Below are 27,964 nucleotides of genomic sequence, written 5' to 3'. Positions count from 1 at the left end.
TTCGCCCAGCCAGCACACATGCCTGCAATGATTGACCTTGTAGACTATCAATGCGCTTGGCAAGCGGTTATCTGCAGTTTCGATGCCATCTCTTTATTTATCTTTTGGATTTCAGTACTCTTTCTGGGGTAGTGCTGCGGGGGCTGAGAGATGCTCTGTGGCGAATATTTTGACTGTGGGGGCAAGTTTATGGCACCTCCTCGTTCACTATAGCCGAGTGGTAATGCCACAGTTGTTCATTATATTTGAGGTTCATTGCCATTGCTTTAATACATATTTTGACGGTAGCACAGCCCTTGTTCATACCGTATATATACTCGTGTAAGGGCTGCACTTTTTTTCTGCGATTTTGACATGGTGCGGCTCTTGCACGAGTCAGGCCTATATCTATCCTCAGAAACGTCGCACTGTTGCTGTGACTCTAAACACTAATGTAAACACTGCTAAATGACCACACATACTTTATTCAAGGAAATTCCTCATTCAAGAGCTCGTCTCATGGGTGCCTTCCCAGAGGGAGTCGTCTTTGATGCCGTCCATCTGATTCGATATTCCAGTCACCTTGAAGCTTTTCACAATGGTGTCGCACGATACCAAATGCCATGCACTTAAAATCTACAAACAAACTTGATGCAGCGAAGCTCTCTTCAACCTCCAATAGGAGCCTTCTCGAGAACATACGCTGCGCTGCCATCCACTCGGAGTAACAACGCCGGAAATCAGCTTTAATGGCTGATTGACAGAAACATCTAGTGGCTGCACGATGTTTGTCATTCCTCCGGGAATGACAGCTAAATTCGTTCGAGTTTCGGCGAGCTGGCCCTTGACACAGTCTGTGAGGTGGCCTCGAAAACTGTTGAGGATGAGCAAAGCCCTCCGTTGGAGCAGGCCGCCCGGTCAGTTTGCCCACACCACTTTTACCCAGTCCTAAAAGAGTTGCGCACATCCAACCTTTTTCGTGGACATGAACGATAATGCCATCTGGAAACTTTTCATTTGGCAGAGCCTTATTCCTCTTGAAAACCACATATGGTGGCAGCTTTCTGCCATCAGCAGTGATGCTGTGAATCACCATGCACCGTTGCCGTTCTGCACCGGTTGTACGCACAGAGATGCTTTTTGCACCTTTAAAATCAACTGTGCTATTTTCTGGTGTATCGAACCAGACAGGCATCTGATCCGCATTTCCTATCTGAGGCAGGTCATAGCTGTGCTCCCTTCGAAGGCTGTTAACAAAGCGTTGGAACTTCAACAGTTCGTTCTTGGACTCATTGGGCAGCTTTTGACACAATGTCGTTCTGCACTGAATGGAGAGCGCGTGCCGATTCATAAAGTGTTGAAGCCATCCCCTGCTTGCTATAAAATTCGCAAGCGGAATGCCCATGTGGCGAGCAATGTCAACGGCTTTCACGCGGATTATCTTCGTCAACACTGCAAAGCCATTTTTTCCTTGCCGTTGTGGGTGTACTCACAAATTCCTTTTCAAGCTCCGGAAACTTGCATTGCTTCTCGCAGAATGCTTTCCGGTTGCGGTTCATACTAGCGAGCTGTTCTTTCTGGTTGCACCACCGACGCACACACTTTTCATTGACGTCGAACTTGTGTCCAGCCGCCCGCTTGCAGTGTTCATCAGCATAAGCGACAACTTGAACGCCGTGGTGTAGGAAATCAAATCTGCCCATCGTCACCAAGCGATAAGCATAAGCCGCGATCCACTGAATAATGCTGCACACAGTAACTACAACCGCACTAACACACTGCACAAGACCACAGCACCGCACAAAGAAAAAATGGCTCCCAGAGTGAAATGGTTGCAAAAACAAGACCACATCCCCTCATGATCTCAAAGCACTGATGATGATAGAGGATTTAAAACAGCTAGCACCACCTAGTGACTTGTAAAACTTAACTTTTGCTGGTGCACGAATTTTCGCGTTTGGCTACGAAAGTATTTTTTTCTTTTCAAAATTTTGGCTCCAAAGTTGGGGATGCGGCTCTTACACGGGGACAGCCCTTACACGAGTATATATGGTAATAAGTGAGCATTTGTTACATCTGCGGCCGTTATAAGTGGGCTCGACTTTACGTGTCATTTCCATCATGGTGGAGTGACTTTTGGATATAAATACCTAGCTCAACTGGTGGAACACTGCATGTGACATGAAGAGGTCATGGGTTTGGCTCCCTCCGGTGGCTTGTTACTTTTCATGTAGTTTCCAGTTACCCTTCATTGACTAAAAAAGGAAATAAGTTGTAAAGGAACCCTTCTATTTTTTACCTTTCACTGAGCAAATCTCAGTCAAGCAATACATTTATTTTGGCAGGTGAAATGGAACATGGAAAGGCTGAAGCAATATGCTAGACTAGTGCACACAGGCTCAAATAGGTTGCTAATAAAACTCAACTAAGCTTTGATGGTGGGTGGGCTAGCAGCTGTATGCGCATGCGTTTGGTGGATAGTGGTTGTTGCCAGTTAGAATTAGAATTGCTTGTTATTTAACCTGAAACAGTATGAAAAATTTGTGTGGAAGTTTTTTTATTAGCTTGAGTTTTCTTTACTAATCCTTAGAATGTTTGCAATGGTTCTGCAATATCACCTCCTTTGCTGATCTTTGTTCACAAGGTTTGTTGTGGCTCTGTCACTTTCTCTGCATGCTTTCAGCTCTGATTTGTCCTCAAAGCTTTTGACTGTGCTTTCCAACAATAGTTTGATTTTTTTTTTTTTTTTTACAGCAAGGAAGATCCAGGTTTCTTCAAGCAGAGGTTGCCTTTGAGTGAGAGTGACGAAAGTGACGATGATGCAGGTAAGAATGTGCATTTTAATGAGGTTTACCCACTTTGTTTTTTAGGTGTTTCTTTCTTGGCAGTTGTTTAGCCTGTCTTTTGTTCAGAACAAAATGTTTCAGCTTTAGCAGTAGCGGTTTATGAATCTGTTACCCGTTGGTAATATTTAGGTTAGCTCATGCATGCATGACTTCGATTGGTTATCTCGTTTTTTTAGGGGGGGGGGGGGGGGGGGGGGGAGGAGGAGAGGGTTGCGGTGAATTATGATTGTAAGGTACTGCAACAGCTCTGATCTCCATATGCTTTGGTGACATTTCTGCCACTACAACACAGAGGAAAATTGTGCTTATACAAGGAAGACAGTAACATAGTACGCTCTGAGCCCTCAACTTCCTTCAGTCTTGTGGTGCTGCGATATTTCTTATTTTGCTCTCAGTTGCTGAAATGATGGGTGAAAGCTGTGCTGTGGGCCACTCAGATCACTCAACAAATTTATTGGCTATGTGTTGGTGTTGTGACAGCCAGAATGAGGTTGCCTGGTGTGTCAGCCAGTAGTGAAACCAAATGAGGCACCTTTTGGACTTTTACAGCTAATGTGCAATTGAAGTTTGATAGAGGATGTAGTGCAAATGCTGTGTCCACTTTTGTGCCTTGATTACAAATTGGTTTCCAGCTGCTTATTGTTATAGCTGAGTGTGGGGAATGCCTGCTGGCTGCAAATGCTAGGTTTTTTAAAATCTTGCAAAGCACCTTTTTCTGGGAGACACACATCTGTATGCGTAGATTGCCGATGCATGCAGCTCCAACGGCTGCCTAAAACCCAGTAACGCGTGCATGTCACATCAGTGTACCGTAACAGTCTGTATTTTGCAAGACGCTACTGCTTTGTCTGACAACATTGAATTTGCAGTGGTGATGCCCATCGTCATCTCACTTCCCCCTCATCCAGCTTTGTGTTATGCTCATGTACTTTTGCTGTCTAGCTGTGCTACACAACTGCAGGAGCACCATCTTTTAGTCTTGAAATACACATACTGCAGTTGATCCCAGATATATCTAATTCTAAGGGGATTGCAAAATAGTTTGATATATCGATAATTCGATATATAACAATGGCAGTAGATAAGCTTATCTATAAACTGGAAGCAAGAATACACTGCACCAACACTAGTGACTCTTTCTTATAGCAATGTGTACCTGCCGGTATGCTGGCAGCGCTTCGCTCGCAACATTTCCGTGCAGAAGGTGCTTGGAACTAGCTACTACATATGATAAGAGGTCTAATTTTGTTATCAGTACACTGTAAATAGTATAGTCTCTTATTGAAACTAAGGTACGGTTGGTTTTGCATGGTAATGCCTTTGGCAGCAAAGCATACCACGCGAGGGCTCACTAGGCGTCATCTGTCAGTTAGGTTGGCTTTGCCGCATGATAAGTTGTGCACCGAAAGTTACCTTTTCTGCATGACAGCGATGTCGCTTGGAAAATTAGTACGAGAGTTCGAAGGCTGCCCTCATGCACCCATGTTCACCTCTTCACATGCTTCGACACTAGCGCAGCCAGCAGCAGACCAAAGCTGTCTTTTTCGGCCCCTTAGCCTGGATTGGATGTTAGTGTAAACACAATATCCTGAAGCTAGAAAATAACATCATTGAAATTGTGGACAAGTTTAAATTGCTCGGCATTGTTTTTGACTCTCTCGTTAGATGGTCTGACCATAAAATGCATATCGAAAGTAAGCTTACTAGATCTGTAGGGTTCCTCTTGAGACTTTGGGACAAATTTTCTAAGCCCAAGCTTCTTATTTACCACACTATATTTCAGTCATACATAAACTACTGTCACCTTGTTTGAGGTACAACATCCAAAAAAGATCTAAACATCATACTTGGTCTCCAAAAGAAAGCAGTTAGACTGATTGCTGGTGGTTACACTGCCCACACAGAAACTTTATTTCCACAATATAGGATCCACCGTGTGCATACCACGTTTGAGTATCTCCTGTTGCACTGTTTTAGATTCTCACCACAATGCTCCTCCGACTTCCTGAAGAATCTTGCTGGACTTTAGCCATATGAGAAACGCTTTCTTAATGCTCCTCCGGCTTCCTGAAGAATCTTTCTGGACTTAAGCCAGATGAGAAACGCTTTCATATCAGAAGCAAACAAAAATGGGATGTTCCTCGAACTAGGACGTTATACAGAAATCAGAGCCTTTGTTTTGTCTTACCGTACACACTAAATCATCACAGCATAAATAACCCAGACATCTTTACCGCCCCCATTAAGTATTATATTTCATCAGTGCTGCACACTCTTTTCTGTTCTTTGCCTAGGTGAGCTTTGCCATGAGTACTATTCTTGAGCTTCAGCCACGTTGCCACTGTTAATAACTGTCATTTTAGTTTGTTTGATTCACGAGCGCAAGTATTTCTCATGTTTTTGCTGTTTTTCATACTACACAGTTTCATTCTCTATACAGTCGACGATTGTTGTTTCGAACTCTCTAGGGACCGCGAAAACGACCGAAAAATCAGGCAGTCCGGAAAATCAGATTTCACCGAAAAAAATCCCGAACTTATTACCAATATGCCCGAGGAAGGCGTCAGTTGTATTGCTCATATTCTAAAGCTCCTCATAACTAAATTTCGCCGCGCGACATGTGCACGGATGAGGATGGTGACCGCTTTCATGAGCTCGGCCTAGCTATGCTGCCCGTGGCATGTCGCCGATGAACGTACGGGTTGGGATAGTCTAATTGCGCGTTCACATTTGGACGTTCGGTGGCGAGAGCGAGCGGAATCCGCGGCCGCCGAAATGCTGTCTCGTTCACACTTCCTGGCCACGGCGTGGCCGCTCATCGTCTGTGTGCCGTCGGCTCACGGCGTACACAGATGTGGCAGGAGGTTAATCGATGCTGTCTACACACCAAAACCTTATGCACACTTGCGTACGCTAAATGCAGCTATTTTGTCAGACGTTACGACATTTCTAACATTCTCACTTTTTAAACGCCCAGTGGCGCCATCTGGTGGTTAGGACAGGAGCCATTGCTGTCAAAAACTCGACGCCCCTCTTAAGCCTAAAAGGGGAAGAATAGTCACCCGAAAAAAAAATTAAAGCAAATTTATCGCTCAAACGTTTTCTTATGGGCGAGATAAGATAAAGCGAAAGACCGCTGGCTCTTTTATGGCCTGTGAACATGCTGAAAAATGCAGTAACAGCGACGAATCCATTCCGAAGCGAGGCGTCCTGCATCGAAGGGCGCCGCCATGTTTGTCGCCGCAGGTACTCGCCTTCCTATTGGCTGACGAGATTCGGCGGATTTTTTTCCGGCGGCAGAATTCGGTCCTGGACCAATCGGCCTTTCCGCTGGGTATTTCGGTGGAATCTCTGCCGCGGAAGCGGATTCCGCTCGCTCTCGCCGCCGAATGTCCAAGTGTGAGCGCGCCATAAATGGGAAAGCGAACGCGCCGCTGCGGGAACTAGGCTGCGCCCGTAGTACGATGGGCCTGCAACGAGAACGCGAAGATGGCGAAACAATTAGAACCGAGGAACAGCCAAAGCTAGTGCTCCGTCAGAGTTGGCCTTTGGCATTAGGCCTAGGTACTAGAGCCGAAATCGGCATCGTATCCGGCGATATGCGCTCTGCAATGGCTTGCGTATAATGAGAGGCATCTTGCCTGTCGTCGAAACGCCAGTACTTTACGGTTTTACGATAGAAAAGTCAGGGTTGCAGTGCGTTTTGCCCCGGGTACGCTGACCTTGCTTTGAAATGCACCATCATTTCCTCCCGCGCACGCCGCTTCCGTGGAGCCATACGCCTCCCACGCACTTCCTCTTTCCGTATCCAGGACGAATGACTCGGCACAGATGAGTCCCGCGAACTCTGACTACTGTTCAAGTTCGTGTGGCGGAAGAAATTCAAGAACGTGTACTGTACCAATTCAAAACCACGCAGGCGCGATGTGCCGACTCGCGCGGAATTTCAGCATCTCAAGTTGGAAGGCTTGAAATTAGTTTTGTTTGATCAAATTTTCGATCTTTCCTGCTGTTTGAATTAATGAGGTTCCACTGTGTGCATTACCGTATTTACTCGCGTAATGGACGTGCTCGCAAAATGAACCCACCCCCACTTTAGTCTGTCAGAATTTCCTTTTTTTTGTTTTTCAGCCTTTGGCTTTTTCTGGTTCCTCAGTTTTCGCACCGTTCGCAGTGCAGGCCTTGGCAGTACGCCGAGATAGATGCTCACGGCCGCCGATAACATCACTTGTTTATCTTTTTAGGAGAGCTCCTGCCAGAGGGAGGGGGGGAGGGGGGGGTGCACAGCGCGCTAAGATGCTGCACGCCGCCGATAACACCACTTGTTTATTTTTTGAGGAGAGCTCCTGCCAGGGGGGTGGCCGGCAGGAGGGGGAGAGCGCGGGTCGAACTTGGCAGGGCGCCAAGGCATAGTCATTCGCATTAGGCACTCATCACCGTGCTGTTTTTTTTTTTTTTTACCTCGTGTAAAAAACGCGCGCCTCACCTTCAGGGTTGGTGCTGAGCATGTTCGCGTTATCTCGATGGGAATGGCCGGCACGTCCAAGTGAAAGATGCTTAACAGCAGCGGCGCGAACACGGCCGGCCATCCGACCGCGCGCGTTTGTTGATGAAGGAAGGACGGATGGACAGAGGTATATGAAATATCGACCCTTCCAAAAAAATCTGTTAAAACTTCTTTCCCGCATAGTGAACCCTCCCCCCAAACTGATTGCAACTTTCCTGGAAGAAAAGTGGGTTCATTACGCGAGTAAATAAGGTATATGGCGGCGAGTGCGAACAACGTCCGAAAAATCGAGCAGTCAGTTCCAGCGCGTCAGAAATTTCAAGCGCTCTTATGCATTGGCTGTATGGGCCATGTCGCGGAGCCGCGAAAAAGCCCGAAAAATCAGGTGTCCTAATTTCAGGTGTCGCCGACTGTATGTATGGTTGCCTTGAATGTGCACATGTTTCTGCTGCCCTGCCTTCACTGGGCCTCGAGCACCTCTTAAGCTACCCTTGTAGCTTTTTGCCGGAGGCCCATTTCCTATATGTCTGGAAATAAACGTTCTTCAATTAAAAAAAATGGTGCACAGCTGACCTGTCTTCACGCATGAAAATAATGGCAGGAATGACGCTATGAAAAATGCCACTTGCAGGGACATAGGGTTGTTCGATATGTTGAATGTTCCAGTAAATGGAAGTTTGATAAAAGCGAGCAGCAGTGCTATACCTTTGCATGGGATTTTCAAGGGGATGTTCTGACTGTTTGGTACAAACAGTAGTTTGATATATATCCAGGATCAACTGTATAGGGTTCCACTGTGCTTGCACCTGGCGCCTCATCTGTCTGAGGAGTAGCTCAGGCATGTGCCATGGGCTCAGAACAATCAATGTGTACCTTGTGGATTCCTCTTGATGTGCGGTACATTATAATTGGTCGAATGTCCTTTGATGGCTCCTTTGTCACTGCGTTTCACGTGAAAGGCCTTTGTATTGGCACTTACAATGAAGAAAATGCGGGCCTGGTGCCTTGGCCAATTTTATCTTTCAGTGCTCTCGTGTACCAATGCACAGTACAGTACAGTACAGGTACACGTGGTTTTGAGCAGAAATATGCCTATTCATGCCTTATTTATGTTGCTTCAGGTGATCAGCCGGTACCTGCTGAACCTCCGAGGGGCTCTCGTCTGGAACGATGTCCAAGCAGGAACACTCCCCTGAAAAAGTCTCCACCAAAAAATTCTCTTCTCCGAAGCTCGACTTTTGAAAGAAGTGCTTCTAAGATGCCCCCTTCCAGTCAGAGAACTGTGGCACACTCTAAGCAACAGTCATGGCAGCAGTCATCAAAAAGGTACTTTCGGGTACAAATACCTTTAGACTATGTGCTAGTGTAATGAATAATGTGACATTCATCACTGCCTTTTCTGCAAACCATACAAAGTACATGTACTTCATTAGATTTTGTGTATGTGAAAGATCACGTACGTAGAAACGGAGCAGCATCCAAATTAACGAGTGTCCGACACCATAGACTTGCAGGCGTTTGCTATGTGTGATCCGGCATTCAGAATTTCTGAATTAAAAGGGGTAGAATTAACGTGGTTTTCTGTACCTGTAAATGAGGGTGCTAGTGTGTTGTAGGACATATTAACAAATTTTGTTGGTGAAAAGTGGTCTTTAATGCTACCGTTGGCATAGTAAGTACTAACATATATTCCATTGCTTGGGTGGGTGGTGTATGTGCTTTGGGCTTGCCTTACTTGTAGTATTTAATTGAGAGTAATAGTGTGGAAAATGCTTTTATTTACTAAGGAAGGCCTTATAGAGCTCTTTAGCAATGAAAATCTCAGTTCAAAATTTATGTCTGCTGTTAACTAATTTTTAGTGTGTATTAGGTTTCCAGCTCTCATCAATTGAATACTTTCCTTTCCCATTCTTGGTTAGAAAACTTCAGCCACAGATTTTGTGTCTACACATTTGCGTTCTTGACAAGCCCAAGGTATTGGAAACATTTTATTCTAGTGGTTTCGAAAGCTATGAACAGTCGCGCTGCATGTGGCTTAAGAGCTCCACAGGCATCATTGCAGTGGCACCACTGATTCATTTTAATTTGGCTTTGCCAAATGGTTGCCTTCAAGCTTTATCTCAAGCAGCAGTAATGTATCCGTAGACGTCAGGCTTAGTTCACCTTATGCTGCAGTTAAGTACATTCAGCCATCGCACGATAGTATGGCTCATGTAAAACCCAGATTTTATCTACAATGGTAGGTAAGGAACTGCGCATCATGTGGTTCTTGGGTATTATGTTGATAGTGCCACATAATTTGTGTTCAAGCGCATGTGTAGTGCTGTGGCTGACACAGTGTGGTAGCCTAATACTGTGGAGCACTGACACGTTTAATGCATTGTGTAGTCAAGGATTTGACAGACATCAGTTTGCTTGAGTTGCATGCCTTGAGAATGAGTTCGCATTTGCTGACCGCAAGAGCGACTAGTATTTGGCATTTCTGACCCATTATGTAGATCAGCTCTGCTTCATTGCCATGCATTAACCCTGTGCTGGCTTTTCTAGCACACTTGTCCAGCACAAATGGCCACACTGTAGGAACGAGAAATGGGGAATGAAATCTTCTGGAAGCCCGAGCTGTATTAGAAAAAAAGTCATGAGTTAGTGGGTTGGATTGTCCCTGCTATGGCCCATGAATAAGCACCATGGGTGCTGGTTTTGGTTTGCAGCTAATTTAAAGTGTGCTCACCAAGCATAGGTCAGTGCTGATGAATCAAGTAAATCGAATTTTTAATGAGTAAGCACTGCATTTGGGGCTCGTTACCCAGTGTAGTTCAGGCTTTAGGGGGTTGTCGGATGTGTACACTGCACCTCATAAGACGGCCCTTGAAAATTAACCTCTGCAGGAAAACACATGTCCTAATTGGAACTTTCTATCTCTACATGTGTGTAGTAACCAGATTGTGCTGTAGCACACTTTTTGCCTTTCAGCTTGTCTGCTGCTAGAACATGTGCACAAGCGAAGCCACCGCAGGCTGCACATGCCCAACAAAGTGGCAGGCAAAGGCATTCATCGTATTGCCCCCCGAGAACCTCGGCCCGAGAAACGAGAGAACCTGCCATTGCTGAGAATTCTGCAGAACATGTGCCATCAGTGGCTGCAGATAGGAAGGTTGGCAAGGCCGCTGCCGTGGGTCAGAATGGCAGCCTGCGCAGCCGGCTCTCTGGAGCCAACGAAGTTCTTCCTGGTTCACAGAGGAGGAGCCTGTTAAGCCTGCTGCAGGATTCTGATCCACCTGTGGTGCGTATGCATGGGTCATCGTAGGTTGCTTGTAAACCTTTGAGTGCAAGGCAGCATTTATGATTTGAAAGCTGTTGGAACCAGCTCGAGTTTGGAGATTACATTGTTGCAGAAAAGTACTAGTCACCACTTCTAGGTGAGCATGAATGCACCATATGTTAGATACTTGCGAACTAATGAGCAAGCAGCATGGGGAGCTGTCTGTTTGTGTGGTCCTTGCATGTGTATTATAATGTGGACATCTGTGGAGCTGTTATGTAGCTCCATTATGAGCTTCTGTGCTTGCTGTAGAAGTGAGTGACCCTGTATGCCTTGTGTCAAAAGTAAGGAGCCCAAGGGGTTTTCTTCTCAGAAGGGCAATGCTGTGTGGCACATTATGCATCGCCAGTGTTCCGAATCTCTTGAAGGTGAGGGGACTGTTGTCTTTGTCCCTGTGAAGCTTAGGACATCTGTGGGTCCTTTAAAACCCCCTACTTGGCTTGGAAGCAAACCTTTTGGACTCTAGACTTTTGACAAAAGCTGTAAATGCTGCCAGCAGCAGCTGAACCTACAGCTGTTCTCTGTAACTTCAGAACATCTCATATTTTGCTAGCTCTGGCTGTGTTTTATTTATTCTTTGACCTTTCTTTTGGTATTTTTTTCTTTGTAAAATGAAATGCTAGGATAAAAACAAAGCTGCTGTTGCAGTGTCTAGGTGGAATCTCAGCCCCTTTTCTAAGAAGTATTTGTTTGCAGTGTTACGTGCTATACTTTCAAAATGATTTCATCATTGAAATAATGGCTGCAAGGAGGCTCTTATCATGCTGTTATGGACTGTGCTTCTAAAAATAATCACCAAAAAAGATCCTGCCACAAAGTCCTGCCTAATGGTTTGCTGTGCCCTTCCCCCATCTTCCTCGCCACATTTAGAAAATTGAATGCCACGTTAGTTAGAGCTTCTTTTTAGAACCTTATGTGTCTTAGCATGATACTGATAGATATACCTCTTTCTTACAATTGTATGTAAAGAGCCTAGTGCCATGCTAGCTGCAAGGTTTTAATTTAGCACACTTATATTTCATTCTGGTTTGCTGTTGTGGTTTCAAAAAAAAAAATGTGGATGTGGGCAGTGCATTAATGGGCACCATGGCTTTCAGCACCAACTTTCATATTTTTTTAATAAACTTCGATAATGTTTTCCTCATTTTAGTAAACTCTTTCAAACGTCAGTGCACAAAATTTCAGCATCATACTATCTAAAGAACATTTGTTTGTACAATTTTTTTCTCCTCTAGGCTTTGTGGAAAGCCTGTAGGTTTGACAGAATGTATTAGAAGATTGGTTTAGCTTTCACTGCATTTCTCAATGCATGCTATGCTTGATGACTATCTTAAATTTTTTTTTCCAAACGAGATTTTTTTTTTTATTTGCCAAAGCAGTTAGATGTCACACCAAAAATCTACAATCCATCAAAATAAAAACGAAGATTGTCATTGAATATAGTATAATTCTTTGAGTGTAAGATAACAAACTGGGTCAAAATAGATAAAACATTAAGAAAGAAATAAGCTGCACAAGGTGAGTGTCGTGTCAAAAAATTGGAATAAAGAAACTTCTATCTTTCGAGCATTTCCCCGATATGCAGAGCCACCGCAGTTCACAAAAGAATATCTTTAGAGTATATGCTTCCTAGTGGATTTCAGCAAAGAAACTTCGGGATAGTATAGAAAATGAGGCTATGAGCAAGCATAATTTAAAAATATAACTGTGTTTTAGCTCTGGTTAAACCTGGAGTGATGCGATAGTTACAGCTGGCCGAGTGCAACTCGCTCAGTCGAATTGCAAAGTCAGTCTTTTGCCACTGCGTTTCGCTGGGCATTCCTTCATCTTCGTTCCTGAACGTGGATTTACCCTCTCCCCCTCTCTACTCCTCCCCCACTTGGCACGGGGGTGCCGTGGCCACGCTGAAGGCTCGAAATGCTAGCGTAATGTAGGCGCGTGGCGCGCACACCAGCTGCGTGCTCTGATGTCACTCCGCGCATGCACACAACTGACGAGACGGGCGGCGAGGCGTGCGGCGCGCACACCAGCTGCGGGCTATGACTTACTTCACTTCGCGCATGCGCACAGCTGGTGGGAGCGGCGGTGCCACGGCTCAGCGCGCAGCCACGCTGACCTCGCGAAGGGGCTGGCGTAGTGTAGCTATTGCTACAAAAAAACATACTTTTTGGCCATTTTTCATGGTTTGAAGGTTGCACCCTCCCTTAAAGGGACAATCAAAAAAGCATTCAATGTTCGTTCTCTCTTGTGTTTTGTTGCAAAAGAAAAAAATTGCGAATACTGTGAAGATCTTGATGCTGCCTTTTTTGTAGGGGTGTGTGAATATTTGAAATTTGCAAATAGCAAATCGAATATCCTTTTGTCCAATTAGCTGATTGAATCAAATAGTGCATGTTCTGAATTATTTCAGACAAATCAAATCCATAGCCACATTTTTGAATAGTTTTCGGATCACGAAATTTGGAATGGGGCACACTAATTTTTTCTACGACTGTTTCATAAGCAGGGCCTACTCAATGCTGCACAGCAGGCTGCCACGATTGCTCTGTGCTGGAGGAAGGGTTCAGTGTCATGATGCAGTCCATTCATGTGGCTATGTTCATAATGCTCATACATATGGCCTTCAAGATTTGGCGACACTGCAGTGTTCAGCCATGTTTAACAAACCCTACCTTCATGTTCAATATCGGAGGCCATGGCTTTTTCTTGACTCTCTCATCAACTGAGATAAGGCACTGGTTTGTTCGTTGTCATCACCTCTAGCAAAGGTTAATTTTCCTGTGCATATGACATGATGTAAATAGAGTTAATATATTGCCTTCATGTTGCGTGTGTACTGGTGGAGGTTAGTGTTAAATTTTTCAACATTTACAGGTTTAACCATCTGTGTCTTATTGTGCCGCTGCTAGTGCTTTGCTATTTCACATGAATATTTGTTTTGTGTGGATATTTGCACGTGTAGTGAACTTTCACACAAATACTCAATTTGTATTCGATTTGATTCTGTCATTATTCAGTTTGTATTTTATTTGATTTTAACGAAATTATTTGTATTTGATTCGGTAGTGAAGCTAGCCTATTTGTACAGTTAAAACCTCGGTGTATTGAATTTCAATTTAATGAAATCCTCTTTGTAACGATGTAACGATATGTATGTAATGATGTAACATGAAAGTGGGCTCCACCAGTCTGGTGGATGTGGACCACAGAGACAGATGAAAAAATAATGGTGATCATACTGGTGAGTATGCCACCTACTGTGCCATCTGGGGTAGTATGGTTAAGGCTGACATGAGTGTCGGCACAGCCTGCGAGACCAGCTCTCAGCACTCTCTATTTTGCCCAGAATCAGTACTGAATGCAGTGCACTCATGCTTTCTGCAGTCAAAGGCGGTGAACCGCATTTATCGCGTTCATAGATTCCTGAAGCTTGGTAAAAGGGCTGGAAGGATCACTGCTGTCTATACACCCGTTAGCTATGAAGCCAGTCTTCGAGCTCCACACCTGGCAACCTTGCTTCCCACTCGGGCTATGTGCACACTTGCACAAAGGTTCATATACTCACACCTGCAGTCGGAAAATGATATGCGAGATGGGCCTGATTTCATTTCATTGGTTGTTGATTGGAGGACACTCTTCTCACTCTTGCTCTCGCTGACATGGTGTAAAAGATTGGTGGGGAAGAGCCGGGATGACCCACTGCAAGAATGGCTACCGCCACTAAAGGCCTTCCTTCCTCTGTTTCCCTACTTTCTTCCCACAAGAGTGCAGTAGTGGCAGCAATTGAATCTGTTGCGTTGCCACAGTGGCTAAGTGGTTATGGCACTCGATTACTGAGCTGGAGTACCCTTGCTCGAACCCGACCACGGCTGCCGCATTTCGATGGAGGTGAAACACAAAACGTACCTGTGTGCTGTGGGATGTCTGGGCAGGTTAAAGATCCCCAGGTGGTTGAAATTATCCTACGGCATTCTTTGCTTCCTTTCTTCTCTGGCTCCCTCCTTTATCCCTTCCTTAAGGCATGGTTCGGGTGTCCACCGAGATATGTGAAACAGTTACTGCACCATTTCCTTTCCTCAAAACCAATTTTCAATTTTTTTAGCGGTAGGCTCAGGCCATTGCAAGAGGATGACGATAAAACTTAAGACGATAAAACTTAAGACGGTGCAGTGGTGTGATGTGCTGAGGTACCTTGTGAGCTCGCACTACAAACAATGCAATCGCGATAGGCATACTGACAGCGTGCAACGCCGTTGTAGATGGTGAACAGAAGTAAAGGACCACTTTCAACACAATGTATTTTTTCCTTAAGTGATCTGCAATGCATTTTCTTTGCATGCTGGGAGGCAAATTTTTATGTAGTGAAATTTCTGTTGCAATAAACTGGATTTTACAGACTTTGTTAAATTGAGGTTTAACTGTGTTCGATTCAGTTGTGAAAAAGTATTATTCACACACCCCTACTTTTTAGGTCTTGCTTACTGGACATGCTGCTATAGCAAAAAAATGAATAAAAAAATAACTTAATCTCACAGATAGCACGTCAGGGTAGTAAAAACTGGCCTAAAAATATTGTGTAAAGGAATTTGTTCTGACAAGACTGTAGGCACAAACATATGACTCAGTCAGCTATGTGCTTAGTCTTTCATGTGTTTGTGTCTATTCCCGTGCTGACGCCACTCAAGCTATTCTTTATTTTCTTTTGCTGTGGTTTATAGTTGAGTTTTTATTTTAATCAAATTTGTACTCTGTGTGAGACTTGCTCAAAACCACTTTTTACAAATGTTTATAGTGTGAGGTGTCCAATTCTCTTTTGTTTTTACAGGGGAATTATCACACAGAAATAAATGGAAATAGGTACCAAGTGCTAAACCTTATTGGGAGAGGTGGATCTAGCAGGTAAGACATGGCTGTGTATGGTGTTAGCAGTTTCTCTCTTCTGCCATGATTGCAATGCAAAGATGTTGATGAAAGGAAGGTGGCCTTGCTGGCTTTTATTGCAGGCAAGGGAAATTTTCAGGTAGGCAAGCAGGCAGTGAGTGAATTGACTTCTACTGCTCACTCACTGGTTGGTGCTCTGTTGCTGTAATCCAGCTTCGTGTTTGAAGTGCAGCCCCTGTTTTCAGGCAACATGGGCCATGCCTCTTGCATCACATATGTGTCTAGTATTGTTGGAATAGTTTTTGAGACAGTACTTAACGAACCACTGTGGAATTTCGACTTGCCCGTAGTTACCACTATGAACGTGGCAGGAAAAGTGAAGTATAGTTAAATTGTACTAGTTATAATTAAATTTGCTGTACTTGTTTTAGTTCAGTTTGGTTAATTTACATGGAGCTTTTAGGAATCATAAATGAGTAACATGATTACCATATTTTCTTTGTGTTCCCTTAAGGCTGAAATGCCGAACACACTGCAATGTTTTTTGCCTCTGTGCAGTTTTGAGCTACCGAAAACCATTGCAATTTAGTTTTACTCTTTCAGTTGCCCATGCTACTATTTTTCTCGATAATTTGAGAAGAGACAAGAGCATTGAGATCAAGGCTTTGTACGAGAAGTAACTATGCTACAGTGTTCATGAAGTAAGCAGACAAGCTTGTGATTGAAAGTGTTAAAGAAAAAGGAATGCGGTCACTGACCATGTCATGAAATTCAAAGACGTTTCGGAACCTCGTACGGGTTCCTTGATCACGGTGATCAAGGAACCCGTACGAGGTTCCGAAACGTCTTTGAATTTCATGACATGGTCAGTGACCGCATTCCTTTTTCTTTAATACAATGCCTGACCAGACGAACTTTCGTCGAACCATTGATTATGATTGAAAGTGTGTGAAACAGTCGTGAGCTAGAAATGTGTGAACACTGAAGGATGGCCTGGTGCTCTGCTTTGCTCGGAAGAAATGGTTGGGAAATGGGTCTCTAACCCTGCCTTCAGTAGATCGAAATACCTTGTGGCATGGCGTTGTTTGCCCCTGGCTGCCCTTGTGCCATTAAAACCAAACCGTCGTCATAAAAGTGCGTTTTTCGACAAAAGCTGGAAGGCAGGCTGAACCTCTGCAGGTGTACCGTAGTTTCAAGAACTGTGCTTATTGACACTGTGATATTTCTTCAAATTTGATCTTTTGGTGCTTCACTGTGCTTCAAATAGCAATACTCTGAATATCATTCCTACGTGATCCAAAGTGGTTCTAAATTGAGTTTTACTACTCTATAAGTTGGTCTGAATGATAACTCACCAGTAGCATCTGTAAGCATTTTGTGATGGCCTCAGATGCTGCATAGGGCTTCCCTTTTCCATGTCACACTTCTTCTTTCATAAAATGCAGTGCTGTTTATAAAATGTAAATGATGTTCTTAATTTGCTCCAGTAATTGGAGCTTGAACTGAGGGTTGGTTGCTAATCGCTGTGACTCGGTATTATGAAGTAGTAATTACTGTGCTGCTTACCTTTGAAACAATGCACAAGTATCTGTATGCGCATTTGTGGCAGGTAGAAACTTTTTTTAATTTGTTTGCAGATACTATTGAAGCATTGTCAGGTCACAAAGTAGTCAGAATCTGTGCCGATGAAGAGCATTTTGTTCCTTGCCACTAGGGCTACTTAGGTTTTAAAAGGCAAAGTGGTACACAACCCTACCTTTAGAAATGTTATTCTGTTCATAAATTTTTGCCACCCATTGTTTACCTGGCTGCCTGCAATTATTGCATGGGGCTTTCTGCCTTGTTGTCCTTGTTTCAATAGCCACAACAAATTGGAAAATGCTATAATCTTTTTGGTCATGTTTGGCCCCGGCACCGGTATATTTTATGCCCAGTCATAGTTTGCTCACTATTTCTCCTTTACATGATGAAATGTGAAGAAGTCAGTCAACTTGTTTGCGCTATACAAATTGTGTGCAGGTTTTCATGATGCTCACCTACCGCAAGAAGCTCTGTGCAGTGAAGCTTGTGAGCATGTCAGGTGTTCAGCCAGTGGTTGTGCAAGCGTACATGAACGAGGTGGCCATCTTGAAGTCATTGCGTGACTGTGAACGGGTCGTCCGCCTGTATGACTAGTAAGGCCTACTTTCATACATTTTATATTTTCTTTCATTTCTTTCGCATTGGATGAGAGAAAACTATTGCATGGGAGACGGGATCAACTTCTGTGGTGACAGTACTTATGCGCTAAAGGAATGGGAGTTAGTATCTTGGCAGCTAAAAAGTGCTATCATAGAAAGCAGGTAGTGGAACAGGCAGGATGGGATTTTCGCAGTCTGAAAAAGTAGGCTACATAATTGTTCTGTATAGCGGGCAAGCAGAGCAAAGCTCCACGAATGTGGTGTGCACTGCATGTTCCATCAGTGGCAAATGTCCATGTTTCTTCATCAGCCAGCCCTACTTTAATTTTTGTGCAGTACCTTTCATTTACACATACCTGCTTGGAGTAAAGCCTTTGCAGCAGTTGGAAGCCCATGCTTTTATCTACAATTTGTTGGACTGGCTCAGTCATAGCTGCAAATTCTCAACTTCTAATTGATGTTCACCACATACATAGTAGTCCCATCTGGACATGTCCTAGCATGTCCCAGGTCCCAGCATGCCTGCCATTCATGGAACATTTTTGAACTGGTGTTCTATGAGGGTTCCTGTTTTCAATTTTGAAATCTCCAGTTAAATAAAAAAAAAGGCAGTTCAGTGTCGTGATCCAGCACCCAGTTTCATTGTCGCTAAAGGTTGAAATAACACCTTTGTGTAAGGGCTCTCAAAGTTCATGGAAGGCGACTCTGGCGAAGAAATATTTCTTTGCATCCCAGGCATATTGCTCGAGAGTTAATGGTGCACTGTGTAATTTGCACAATCACATTTGAGCAGCTAATATCTTTTCCAAGATTCATATATAAGTGCAGCTGTTCTGTTAATATTTTTCTCTCTAATATTGTCTTCCATAAACATTCAACTGCAGGTGTACATTCAGCCACAGCCATTGTAAAATGCCTTCGTAGCCAGTGGAAGTATTTCAGGGTGAATACCTTTTGCATTGCCTGTTCCTCATGAGTTTAGCTGTTGTTTTGGCTGTGTTGCAGGGCAGTGCGCTGTTGGTGGACATACCTATGTATACTAGTCTTCAATGGACCTTAGACATCTTTTGTAATGAACGGCTATTCAAACACCTGTTCAGAGCTCAGGATTTTTTTTTTTTCCCAAAGAAATCTCGAATCATTGTCAGCACCTCCAGTACATTTTTAATGTGATAGCATTAGACTTGTTGTCACAGCAAAACCTTGCTGATGTCCCATGTCATGAAATTCGCTGATTAGTTGAGAGAGGTCACATTATCTTATGAAATCGTCACAACCTGCCCATCGTGGCAGGTGGAGGTGACCACAGAGTTGTGAGTGACCTAGACAGCAACCTAGATTGAAAAATGGAAAAAAAATGATAGGTACCCGTTTACTCACGTAATATGTGCCCTTGTGTAATTTGTGCACCCATAATTTATTATCCAAGTATATAAAGATAAACTTTTGCATGCATATTTTATGCTCCTTGTTGCGCCAGACTGCCAGCATACATGCATATGCATGCAAGGCAGGCTTGGAAAAATTGGCGCGGCTGCGTCGGCATGTGCAGCTGCAAAAGGTGAGAGTGGCAAAGGGACTATTTGCTTGCCATTTGCCCGGCTCGCTCGTGCTGGCGGTCACTTTCCCGGATAAACAGTTGCGAGAGCAAACTTCCGGTAACCTCCATCACCTGCCAGAATTCGCAATTACCAAACAGATTGCTGTTCAGTTTTCCGCTGGTCAGCTGGGCCGCACGAGAGGCCATTGTTCTATTTTCGTCCATTTGCCTCCTACTGCTGGCTTTGCAATTGTATCGTCGCATGCTTATTGCTTTGAGCTGTGCACAGGCCATCATGCCATCCCATGGGGAACTGCATAACACGGGATGGGACGGGAGGGGTTATGCATGAACCTTATATTTGGAGTCAACTTTTTTTTTGCCATTAAGGGTGCGAGTTGAAAAGTCAATGTCTAGGCAGCAATATACAGTATATATGTGGGTTATGACCTCTGTGTAGTTTTTTAGGACGTGTTTGCAAGATCTTTGCGTAATTTGTGCGCCCCTCCTTTTGAAGCCCTAAAGAAAAAAACGTGCGAAAATTACATGAGCATGCATGCAAATATTGGCACCATCACAGCATAGCGGATGCCTGCTACTGCATCTAGCATATGAATATGGTGTTTGGTGGACCGACAATTGCAAAGAAACGCACACAAAAGTTGCAACAGAAGCTGCTGCAGTTGTGAAATTAGTGCTATCTCATTCCACCCTAAAGTTGACTTAAGCTCCCAATAGTTTTCTTTCCTTAAAAACTTTTTAAGAACTTTTGACAAGTACTCACTGGTTCTGTTCTAAATTCAGCACAAAAGTCACTATATGCCAAGAACGGTATGTAAGAAAAATGGATGATGACTCTGCGCGGCATTTGCCTGTCTGAAGTTCATATCTACTCACTTCCAAGCCACCTGGATGCTTACATTTGCTGTTGTAAAGACAGTACCACAGCAGATGCCTTTCAAATGGCAGCACCTGTCCTGAAATCTAAGGTCATGCTTCATGTTTCATGTCTGGTGTTCATCATGAGTGTTCTCGGAAAAAAAGATATATATATATATAACCGGGTTTTGCTTGGTGAGGACACTGTATTTGGATGCTTGGTAGTGCATGCGTTGTCGTGAGCTCTTGGTATATCTCGTTCTTTTTTTTTAACCTTTATCTAGCATGCCAGTTTATCCTTATCTGCAGGCTGCAGAAGCCTATGGCAACGCAGCAATGAAATTGCACTTGGCTAGCCTCTAGCGGTGGTAACTGACATCACATTTAATTGTTTGCTGCAGTGAGTATGTCAGAAAGGATCAAGTGCTGGCCCTTGTCATGGAAAAGGGAGACCAGGACCTCTCAAGCATAATCACAGCTGCTATCAAGAAAGGGGCTCTTGACCCGACTGGCGTAAAGTTCTACTGGTTTGAGATGTTGCAAGCTGTGCGGGAGATCCATGAGAAAGGTAGGAAGTGGCTACTGTACATATGCGTGCTTGTTGCACCTGAGTGCTTTATCGCCTGTCTTTTTATCCATCTCTTGTAGCCTGAATAATGTTTAAGCATGGAAGCCGTGTTGCTGTATAGCCAGTCCCGTATATATTGAATCTGAAGGGGATTGCGTATACATTGAATTTGAAGGGGATTGTGAAAGTTCAATATATTGGCAATTCTTATTTAATGACCGAAGATCTGAAATATGTGCAGTACATTAGTGGCGTACTTCGTGCAGCGACATGCTGCCCGCTGGCATAGCCTCTTGCTGCATATCACTATGCCTGGTCTGCCGTGCATCAATGCTGCAGCATATGGTGCTTTGAAATCCAGCCACTGCCTATTATAAGAGGTCTAATCCTCTTGCCGCTACCCTATACAGAATAATTGCTCATTAAAAAGGTATACAATACGCTCCCCTTAAAATGAACTTGAAGGTACCATTAAAATTTGTTCGTCTCATCAGAAGTTCATCTTAAGGGGACACTAAGGAGACTTATGTAACTAGGAAAAACGAATAGATTATTCCTCAGGAACAGACCGGCATTTTTTTCTGCACTGAAGGGTGGGTGCATTGCTGTGAAAATTGCAAATGAAAGTCCAGAAACCCTTCCATATTCAAACTGCCAGCTAAAAATTAGCATATTTACATCATTCCTATGACTCATTTGTGATGGACCTCTCCGATGAATCAGGTGCCACTTCCAAAGGCAGGAAACACGGCCGGAAACTGAACTAGCCCGCTGGCCGAGTGGGCTGTCACGGCGGCAAGGTACAAGTGCAGGACGTGGACAATGGAAAAAAAATTTTTGTCGGAGGGTCAATTTCTGTGCCTTTTTATCAGACTGAGCGTACTATTCACCAGCGACAATTAAACTACACTGTTGTAAAGAATTTGAATACGTATTTAGCCTTTTCGCATTGGTTGTTGTTAGCAAGCTACGCAGGACACGACAAGTGTTGGATGCGTTGAAATGCAGCATGTCAACATTCTTTCATACGATGAATATAGTGGTGCACCTTAAAGCAAAGCTTGTTTTATTTTAGTGCAGCAACAAATAAATAGTTATCATCCATGAATATTGGCAATTAATTTAGCTTGCAAATATTAAGTGCATTTGTTTTTTCCAGCTTTATTATCGCTGCCTTTTCACAAGCCTGCACCTGTGTCAGTTAATTGCTAGTCCACTGTCTCAAACACATGAGAAATCTACAATTCCAGTGTAAACAGGGGAAAATAGTTCGCATGATAAACAACTGAAAGATTTTTCAGGTAAACTCCTGTTGTCGGCAGTAATAACAGACGGTGTACTGTGATCAGCTTCCAGTCTAGCAAGGCTCAGTGACGCTCGTCTGCGGCAAACAGTATGATCACGGTGAGGTGTAGCATTGGGTATATGGCCACTCTCATGCAGTGTGATTCCCTTGCACATGCTTTCACCGCAAAATTAATTGTATGGGACTCACATGAACAGAAAATAATGCATGCGTATCTCGTCCATGGTTGCAGCGGAAGTGGGAAACCGCGGTGAGCGGCTCGGCCCGCCTATGGTTCCAACGGCTGCTACTAGGTGACTTTCAGTGGTGCCTCTATAGGTGGTACACACGGTGCATTGCTTTCAGCAGGGAATGCATGCGTAATCTTGATGAACACTCATCAGCTGGTTGAACGTTTTTCTCAGAGAAGCGCGTGTACCGTTGAGTATAGACACCTAATTTTAGTTCCGTGTTTTCTTCTCTGTAATGATGCTTGGGACACAGATCACCATGTAGTATTTACCTACGACCACTAAATAATTTTAAAATTACTTCTCTCATGCTGTTTGTTTTATCAGCCGAACGTTGACTGTGGTGTCAAAGGTAGCTTTAGGTCATGTGAGGCATGAAAAAATCTGCAATACATTTGCTGATATGTAGTTTTAAGTCACTACGATGCTTAATCCAGCCTGCTTCAAGAGCCTGAATGCTAACAAACGACGTATTGTGGTTATATTAGTTTCACGTGACCTAAAGCCACCTTTGACATCACAGCCACAGTTTGGTTGTTCGGACAGCATCAAGAAGAAATTCAACTATAAACTATTTAGCATTCATAAGATAACACCGCAGGGGTGATTCATGTATACTAACGTCTAACGCATCATTTCGAAGAAGCAGTCACCTAAGTAAAAGTTCGGGGCCTATAGTCTCTAATACAATTTAGCTGCATATTGCATCTGTATGCTACAGCTTCACCATAGAGAATGAGCTCTCAAATGGAAGGTGCAGTTGAACTATTGGTGCCCAAATTTGAAGCCCCAAGTCAAAGAATGGGTGCACTTCATGCCTATGCACCTTAAGTCGGCTAAAGACATGCGATATCTGCCTGTGTCAGATTTCTGTGCCGTGTGCAGGCAGGTATGAAGGTGCCCTTCCTTTTCTGCACTGTCAAGAAAGCTCCCCCTCAGGAAAGCATGCACCTGCGAGGCAGCATCCCTGCACTTTAGCGTGAGGGTGCGCTGGTTATCTTGGGGGTTATGCTTTCTTATGTAGAAGTGTTATAGTATATAGTTTTCTTATCTTGACTGAACTGTGCAGACATTCTGCGAGGGCAGTTGTGCAAGGTCATCGTGGTTTACAGTTGTTGCAAAGTTTGCCTCTACTGAAGCATATGTGAGACAGTCTGTCTTATCAATTTTTTTTTTTATGTTGAATCTTACGGGAAACCAAACAAATGGTCCTGCATTATTCATCTTATCTGAGAAGTCGTCTTATTCAAGGTCGTCTTAACAAGACTCTACGGTAGTTTGTTCCAGCAATGCCTTCAATGTTGGAGAAAGCCAAAAAGGCCAGGTAAAAGCCACTTGTAGCGTTTGGCCAGCCAGGTTGGCTTCGCTGCATGACAAGCAGTGCATCAAATCAAGATCAAATGCTGGCTTCCTCGTGTGTAAGTGGTGTTGCGTGGAAGATGGGCATGCCAGACCAAAGGCTATTCCCAACCACGCCCCACATTTCCTCATCACAAGGTTTTGCAGTGTCTTCCTGTTACTGGTGCTGCCGGCAGGTGTCCAAAGCCACGCAGCCAACGGCTCTGTGTTCATCGCAGGGGCGCGGCAAGGTGTTCAACATATTGGATGTTCTGCCGAGCAGGAGGTCGATAACAGCAAATAATAGAGGGCTATTCTTTTGCATAGAGTTTTCAAGGGAATGGTTGACTACTCAATGTAAACAGTTTGGTATGTTTGGGTTCAATATATCCGGGATTGACTGTATCTCATGAGAATTTTTTTGTGGTTCAAAGTCAGGTACATGTCACTGCTGTGCCCTTTTACGGTGAACAATGGTGGCTTCAATGGTTATTTTCAAGAAGTATTTTTCTTTCGCGCTGCCTTCATGCGACTTAGTGCAGCTTTTTTTCTTGTGCTGCTTTCTCTTCTGCTTTTGAAATGTTTGTCAACCACTTTAGTGGATGCTGTTAGTGCTTCTTCAATGTGCATAAATCATTATAAAGTGCTGCTTATGTTATCTCTCAGGATGTTTTCTAGGCGACGATATTGTTGAAGTGAAGGTTAACTTGAAGGGCCCTGAAGCAAGTTTTAAACACGGCAAATAAACCAACCTTATTTTTAGACCACATGTCAATGGGCATCTGAGTTGTAGCTGCTTTATGTGTCCAGATAAAAGTGTATAATTTTGGCTTGGTCCAAGATTCCTGCCATTCTCTACACCTGTTTCAAATCTCCACCATCGTTAGTGCTACCTTTTGATGAATTCTTCAGTATCGGAAATTACAGGTGCCAAAAGCTTAGTGGGGTGAGGAAGTACACAAATTTTGTTAATTTGACCTCTGTTAATACGAACTGCCGGCTTGGTCCCAACCATTGCCTGCGTACCTAAATTTATGGTGCCAGATGCTCACTAATTCGGACGCTGCGGCTCTCGCACTGGTTAGTTCGTACTTGCTCTCGAAGGGAGGCCATGTTGCGGCTAGACCAGCTTGGCAAGTGATCAACCAAATACTTCCGCCATGCACACGTAACAGCAGGCGTGATGACGATTGGAGGGCCCTGTCTCTGAAAGATAGTCCGATCACATTGTCTTAGTTTTTCTGAGCTTCGGACCAGCCCACGGCGACGGTGGATCTGCCTGCCAGCCGAGAATGGCTGTGCACGGTTTTTGGATGTTGGTTGGCGAGTTGCTGGTCTGTCCTTTTCTTAATGCCCCCTCTCAACAGACTTGGAAGCTTTGTTTAAACTTGTTTTGAGAGCCATCTAAGAAAATTGCACAGTTCAGCATATTCTGTGCCTATTGAGAGCAAAATAATGTCGAAATTTTAAAGACAATATGCAGACCTAGCATGTCACTTGACATATAGCATTATTGCTTTTTTGGTCAGGTGTGATACACTCAGATCTGAAGCCAGCCAACTTCCTATTTGTGGATGGAAAGCTGAAGCTGATAGACTTCGGCATCGCAAGCACCACGCAAGCAGATGTCACCAGTGTCTTCAAGGAGTCTCCGGTACAGTGTGAACTTCTATTGTTGCTTGTGCGCCTGCAGTGGAGCAGGATAAATACCTTATCTGTATTAGGCTGCCTGTAAATGTTAGCTTTGGACCTCATTTTTGTGGCTGTCACAGCCATCATGCTCAGAGTAAACAGATTTTTATGGAAAGAGTACTGTTTGTAGTTTCTTTTTATACACTACAACCTGAAGCTTTTTGTCTTCATCAGCTTAAAAGTTAACAAATTAATATGATTAATTCGATGTACAAAATGCCTTTTGCACCATAGGTGACCGCCAACAACGCTGCCTTGGTTGAATTCTGCAATCTGCGCCATGTTTTATAAACCCGTTGCTCTTGTTCCTTTTATTAGAAAGGGCACCCTGTGCATGTATTTGCTATCTGGTGTGCCTTTCTTTTTTTTTAGTGTAATCTTGCTATACATGTTGCACGCAAGCCATTTGAGAACTGGGAGGATTTAAAAAATAAGTGCATTGCTTCAGTTTGGCATTGTAACACTGTTGCTCAGTGCATGGAATTGGCAGTGTTTATCCAATTGTAATGCTTTCTTTTGGGGTTTTTTTTTCACACAAAAGGACTCAAATAACACACACAGTCTCTGCTCCAATTCATTTGCGACATTGAATATGCTCTTGAACTGGAACCAATACTGAGACCATGCTAGTACCATAGTCATTTCCAACACACATGGCAGCCTAGTTTTTTGTGCTTTGCGTAGTCATTTAGTTATCTGAAGTGTTTTGTCAGGTAACAAAGTCAAGCTATAGCTACTTGCACTGCGCTGTTATGTGATTTTGTAGCATTGATGCAGGTTTTTATGTTCTCTGGTTGTGCTCTGCGGAGTTCTTTGAGGGTTGTGAAGGGCTGGCAGGGAGTGTGGGCTACATATGAGATGTAATCTTTCACTCCTTCCTTTCTAGAGCATGGAAGCAATAAGCAAACATAATATTTTTTCTCTTCACATAAACTTTGTTTCTTTACACCTGAAACAGTTTCTCTTTTCTTTGTTACATAAGTTAGAATCGTCGAAAAGGTTGTGGGGTTTGACATGGGGAGATAAGTACTTTCTCCCCACTCAATCGCGGCTGACACGGTTCAAAGCCGCCCGGACCCCACCCCGTGATCGCGTACGCTACCGAGCGCTCGCCGACCACGGCGGGCCTTGCTCTGGGGGAACAAAGGAACGACACATTGGCTGACACAAACAGGCATTTATTGCTACAGAAACAATAACGCCAGCTAGCAACAAGGTACGCTAATGAATCGAGGGCGTCCGACTCACCAGCAAGGTTCCGAGCGAATGTTCGCCCGCGCTAGGGCAAGGGATATAAACTCCGCAGGCCGGACGGGACGATTACGGGAGCCTGTCTCCCCGTCGCTTCTATGCCCCGTCGGCGAAGAGCGGAGCCCCGAGCGACGCGTCCGCCCAGGCTGATTATCCCGGCCGAAGAGACCCCATCTACCGCGGGCGGGCTTCAGCAGTCTCCCCCGCGCAGCGACGCTGGCGCCCTCTCTTGCCAGTTAATGTAACTGGCAAGGGAACGCGTTCATCCTCGGGGTGAGACTGCTGCTGCACGGTGCCTCGCGGGAAAGCAAACTCAGGGGGCTGCAGGGCAGGTCCCCACATCCCCCCAACCTTAAATAGACCCACGCGCCTGAAAGTACATGCTATGGAGGAGTCTCCTGGTCTTCATGTCCTTGAGGTACGTCTTGCAGCTGAGGTCACGCCGACAGCGTCCACGCAGACTTCCGCGGTATTCCGAAGGCGGCGTGAAGGTCTCCGCTGGGATGACTCGTATGGCCCGCGGACTACCGTGTCCGCAGGCCCGCGAATCGAAGGCCGGTGGGAAAACTGCAGGCCAGGATCCTGCAGTAGTCGCCAGGGCAGCAGCAGCCGGAGGTGACTGCTGACTGGTCTCGCCACAGCTGCCCCGGATGGATGCGGCGAACAGGATACAGGCCGCTCCGTCACAGCAGGGGGCAGCGAGACGATGTGCACCGGTCAGCAAGCCTGGGTGGTTCCACCGGATCTGCAAAATTGTCGAAACGCTCTCGGCGTGCCTTTAACGTAGGTCACGGGAGGGGAAACGGCATCCGCAAGGGCCTCGTGGCACAATGCCTAACTCGCTAGCAAAACGTGTCGGCGGCTGTGCAAACGCAAAGTTCGAGTGAACAAAGCCCTTTCTTGAGTTGAACGAGACTGCTCAGTTCGTGCGAGGTTACAAAAAAACGGACGGGCAGCAAAGTGCGCCCCCTCTCAACGTCACGGTCCGGTGGTCATGTCTCTTTTAATGTGGTGCAGGCAGCTCCGAAAAGCCTCAGGCCTAACGACCACTCCGACAACGACCGTGACCACAACAAAGACCCGAAACGGGTTTTGTGCGCGCAGCCGCGTGGAGACATCAGCTTTGTGGGGTGGTCCTACCCCGCTCACTGCACAAAGCAGCTTCTGAGCGGTCGGCGCCCACCGTATCGGACGGTGTCGGAGCGCCCGGTGCCGAGCTGCAATACCAGCGAGCTCGTTGCGGCACCCGTGGCCCCAGGCCACCCGGCTCCCGGAGCCGCGACTCCCAGAGTCGAAAAAGAGATAGTAGAGAAAATATATACAGAAACTCGGACCACCCACGCGGCTTCCGTACTCACTCGCTTCGGGCTCGGCGACTCCGCGGGCGCTAGGCCTCGAACTCCCTCGATGCGGACCAAGTCATTCTCACGAAGAAACTCCAGGGA

General features: G+C 44.8%; 1 protein-coding gene across 4 annotated transcripts in view; it reads left to right on the top strand.

Annotated features, from left to right (window-relative positions):
- Nucleotides 1-27,964, top strand: part of Mps1 (dual specificity protein kinase monopolar spindle 1) — a 95,905-nt gene that overhangs the window by 44,605 nt on the left and 23,336 nt on the right. For all 4 annotated transcript variants that reach the window (XM_077648891.1, XM_077648890.1, XM_077648889.1 and 1 more), the window contains 7 exons: nucleotides 2,734-2,804; nucleotides 8,454-8,658; nucleotides 10,306-10,615; nucleotides 15,480-15,552; nucleotides 17,553-17,709; nucleotides 20,536-20,702; nucleotides 25,106-25,230. In XM_077648891.1, the coding sequence (XP_077505017.1) occupies nucleotides 2,734-2,804; nucleotides 8,454-8,658; nucleotides 10,306-10,615; nucleotides 15,480-15,552; nucleotides 17,553-17,709; nucleotides 20,536-20,702; nucleotides 25,106-25,230 (1,108 nt within the window). The remainder of the gene's footprint in view (nucleotides 1-2,733; nucleotides 2,805-8,453; nucleotides 8,659-10,305; nucleotides 10,616-15,479; nucleotides 15,553-17,552; nucleotides 17,710-20,535; nucleotides 20,703-25,105; nucleotides 25,231-27,964) is intronic.

The sequence above is a fragment of the Amblyomma americanum genome, chromosome 1 (assembly GCF_052857255.1).
Source record: "Amblyomma americanum isolate KBUSLIRL-KWMA chromosome 1, ASM5285725v1, whole genome shotgun sequence".
NCBI lineage: Eukaryota > Metazoa > Arthropoda > Arachnida > Ixodida > Ixodidae > Amblyomma > Amblyomma americanum.
This window is presented reverse-complemented; position numbering and strand designations above follow the sequence as displayed.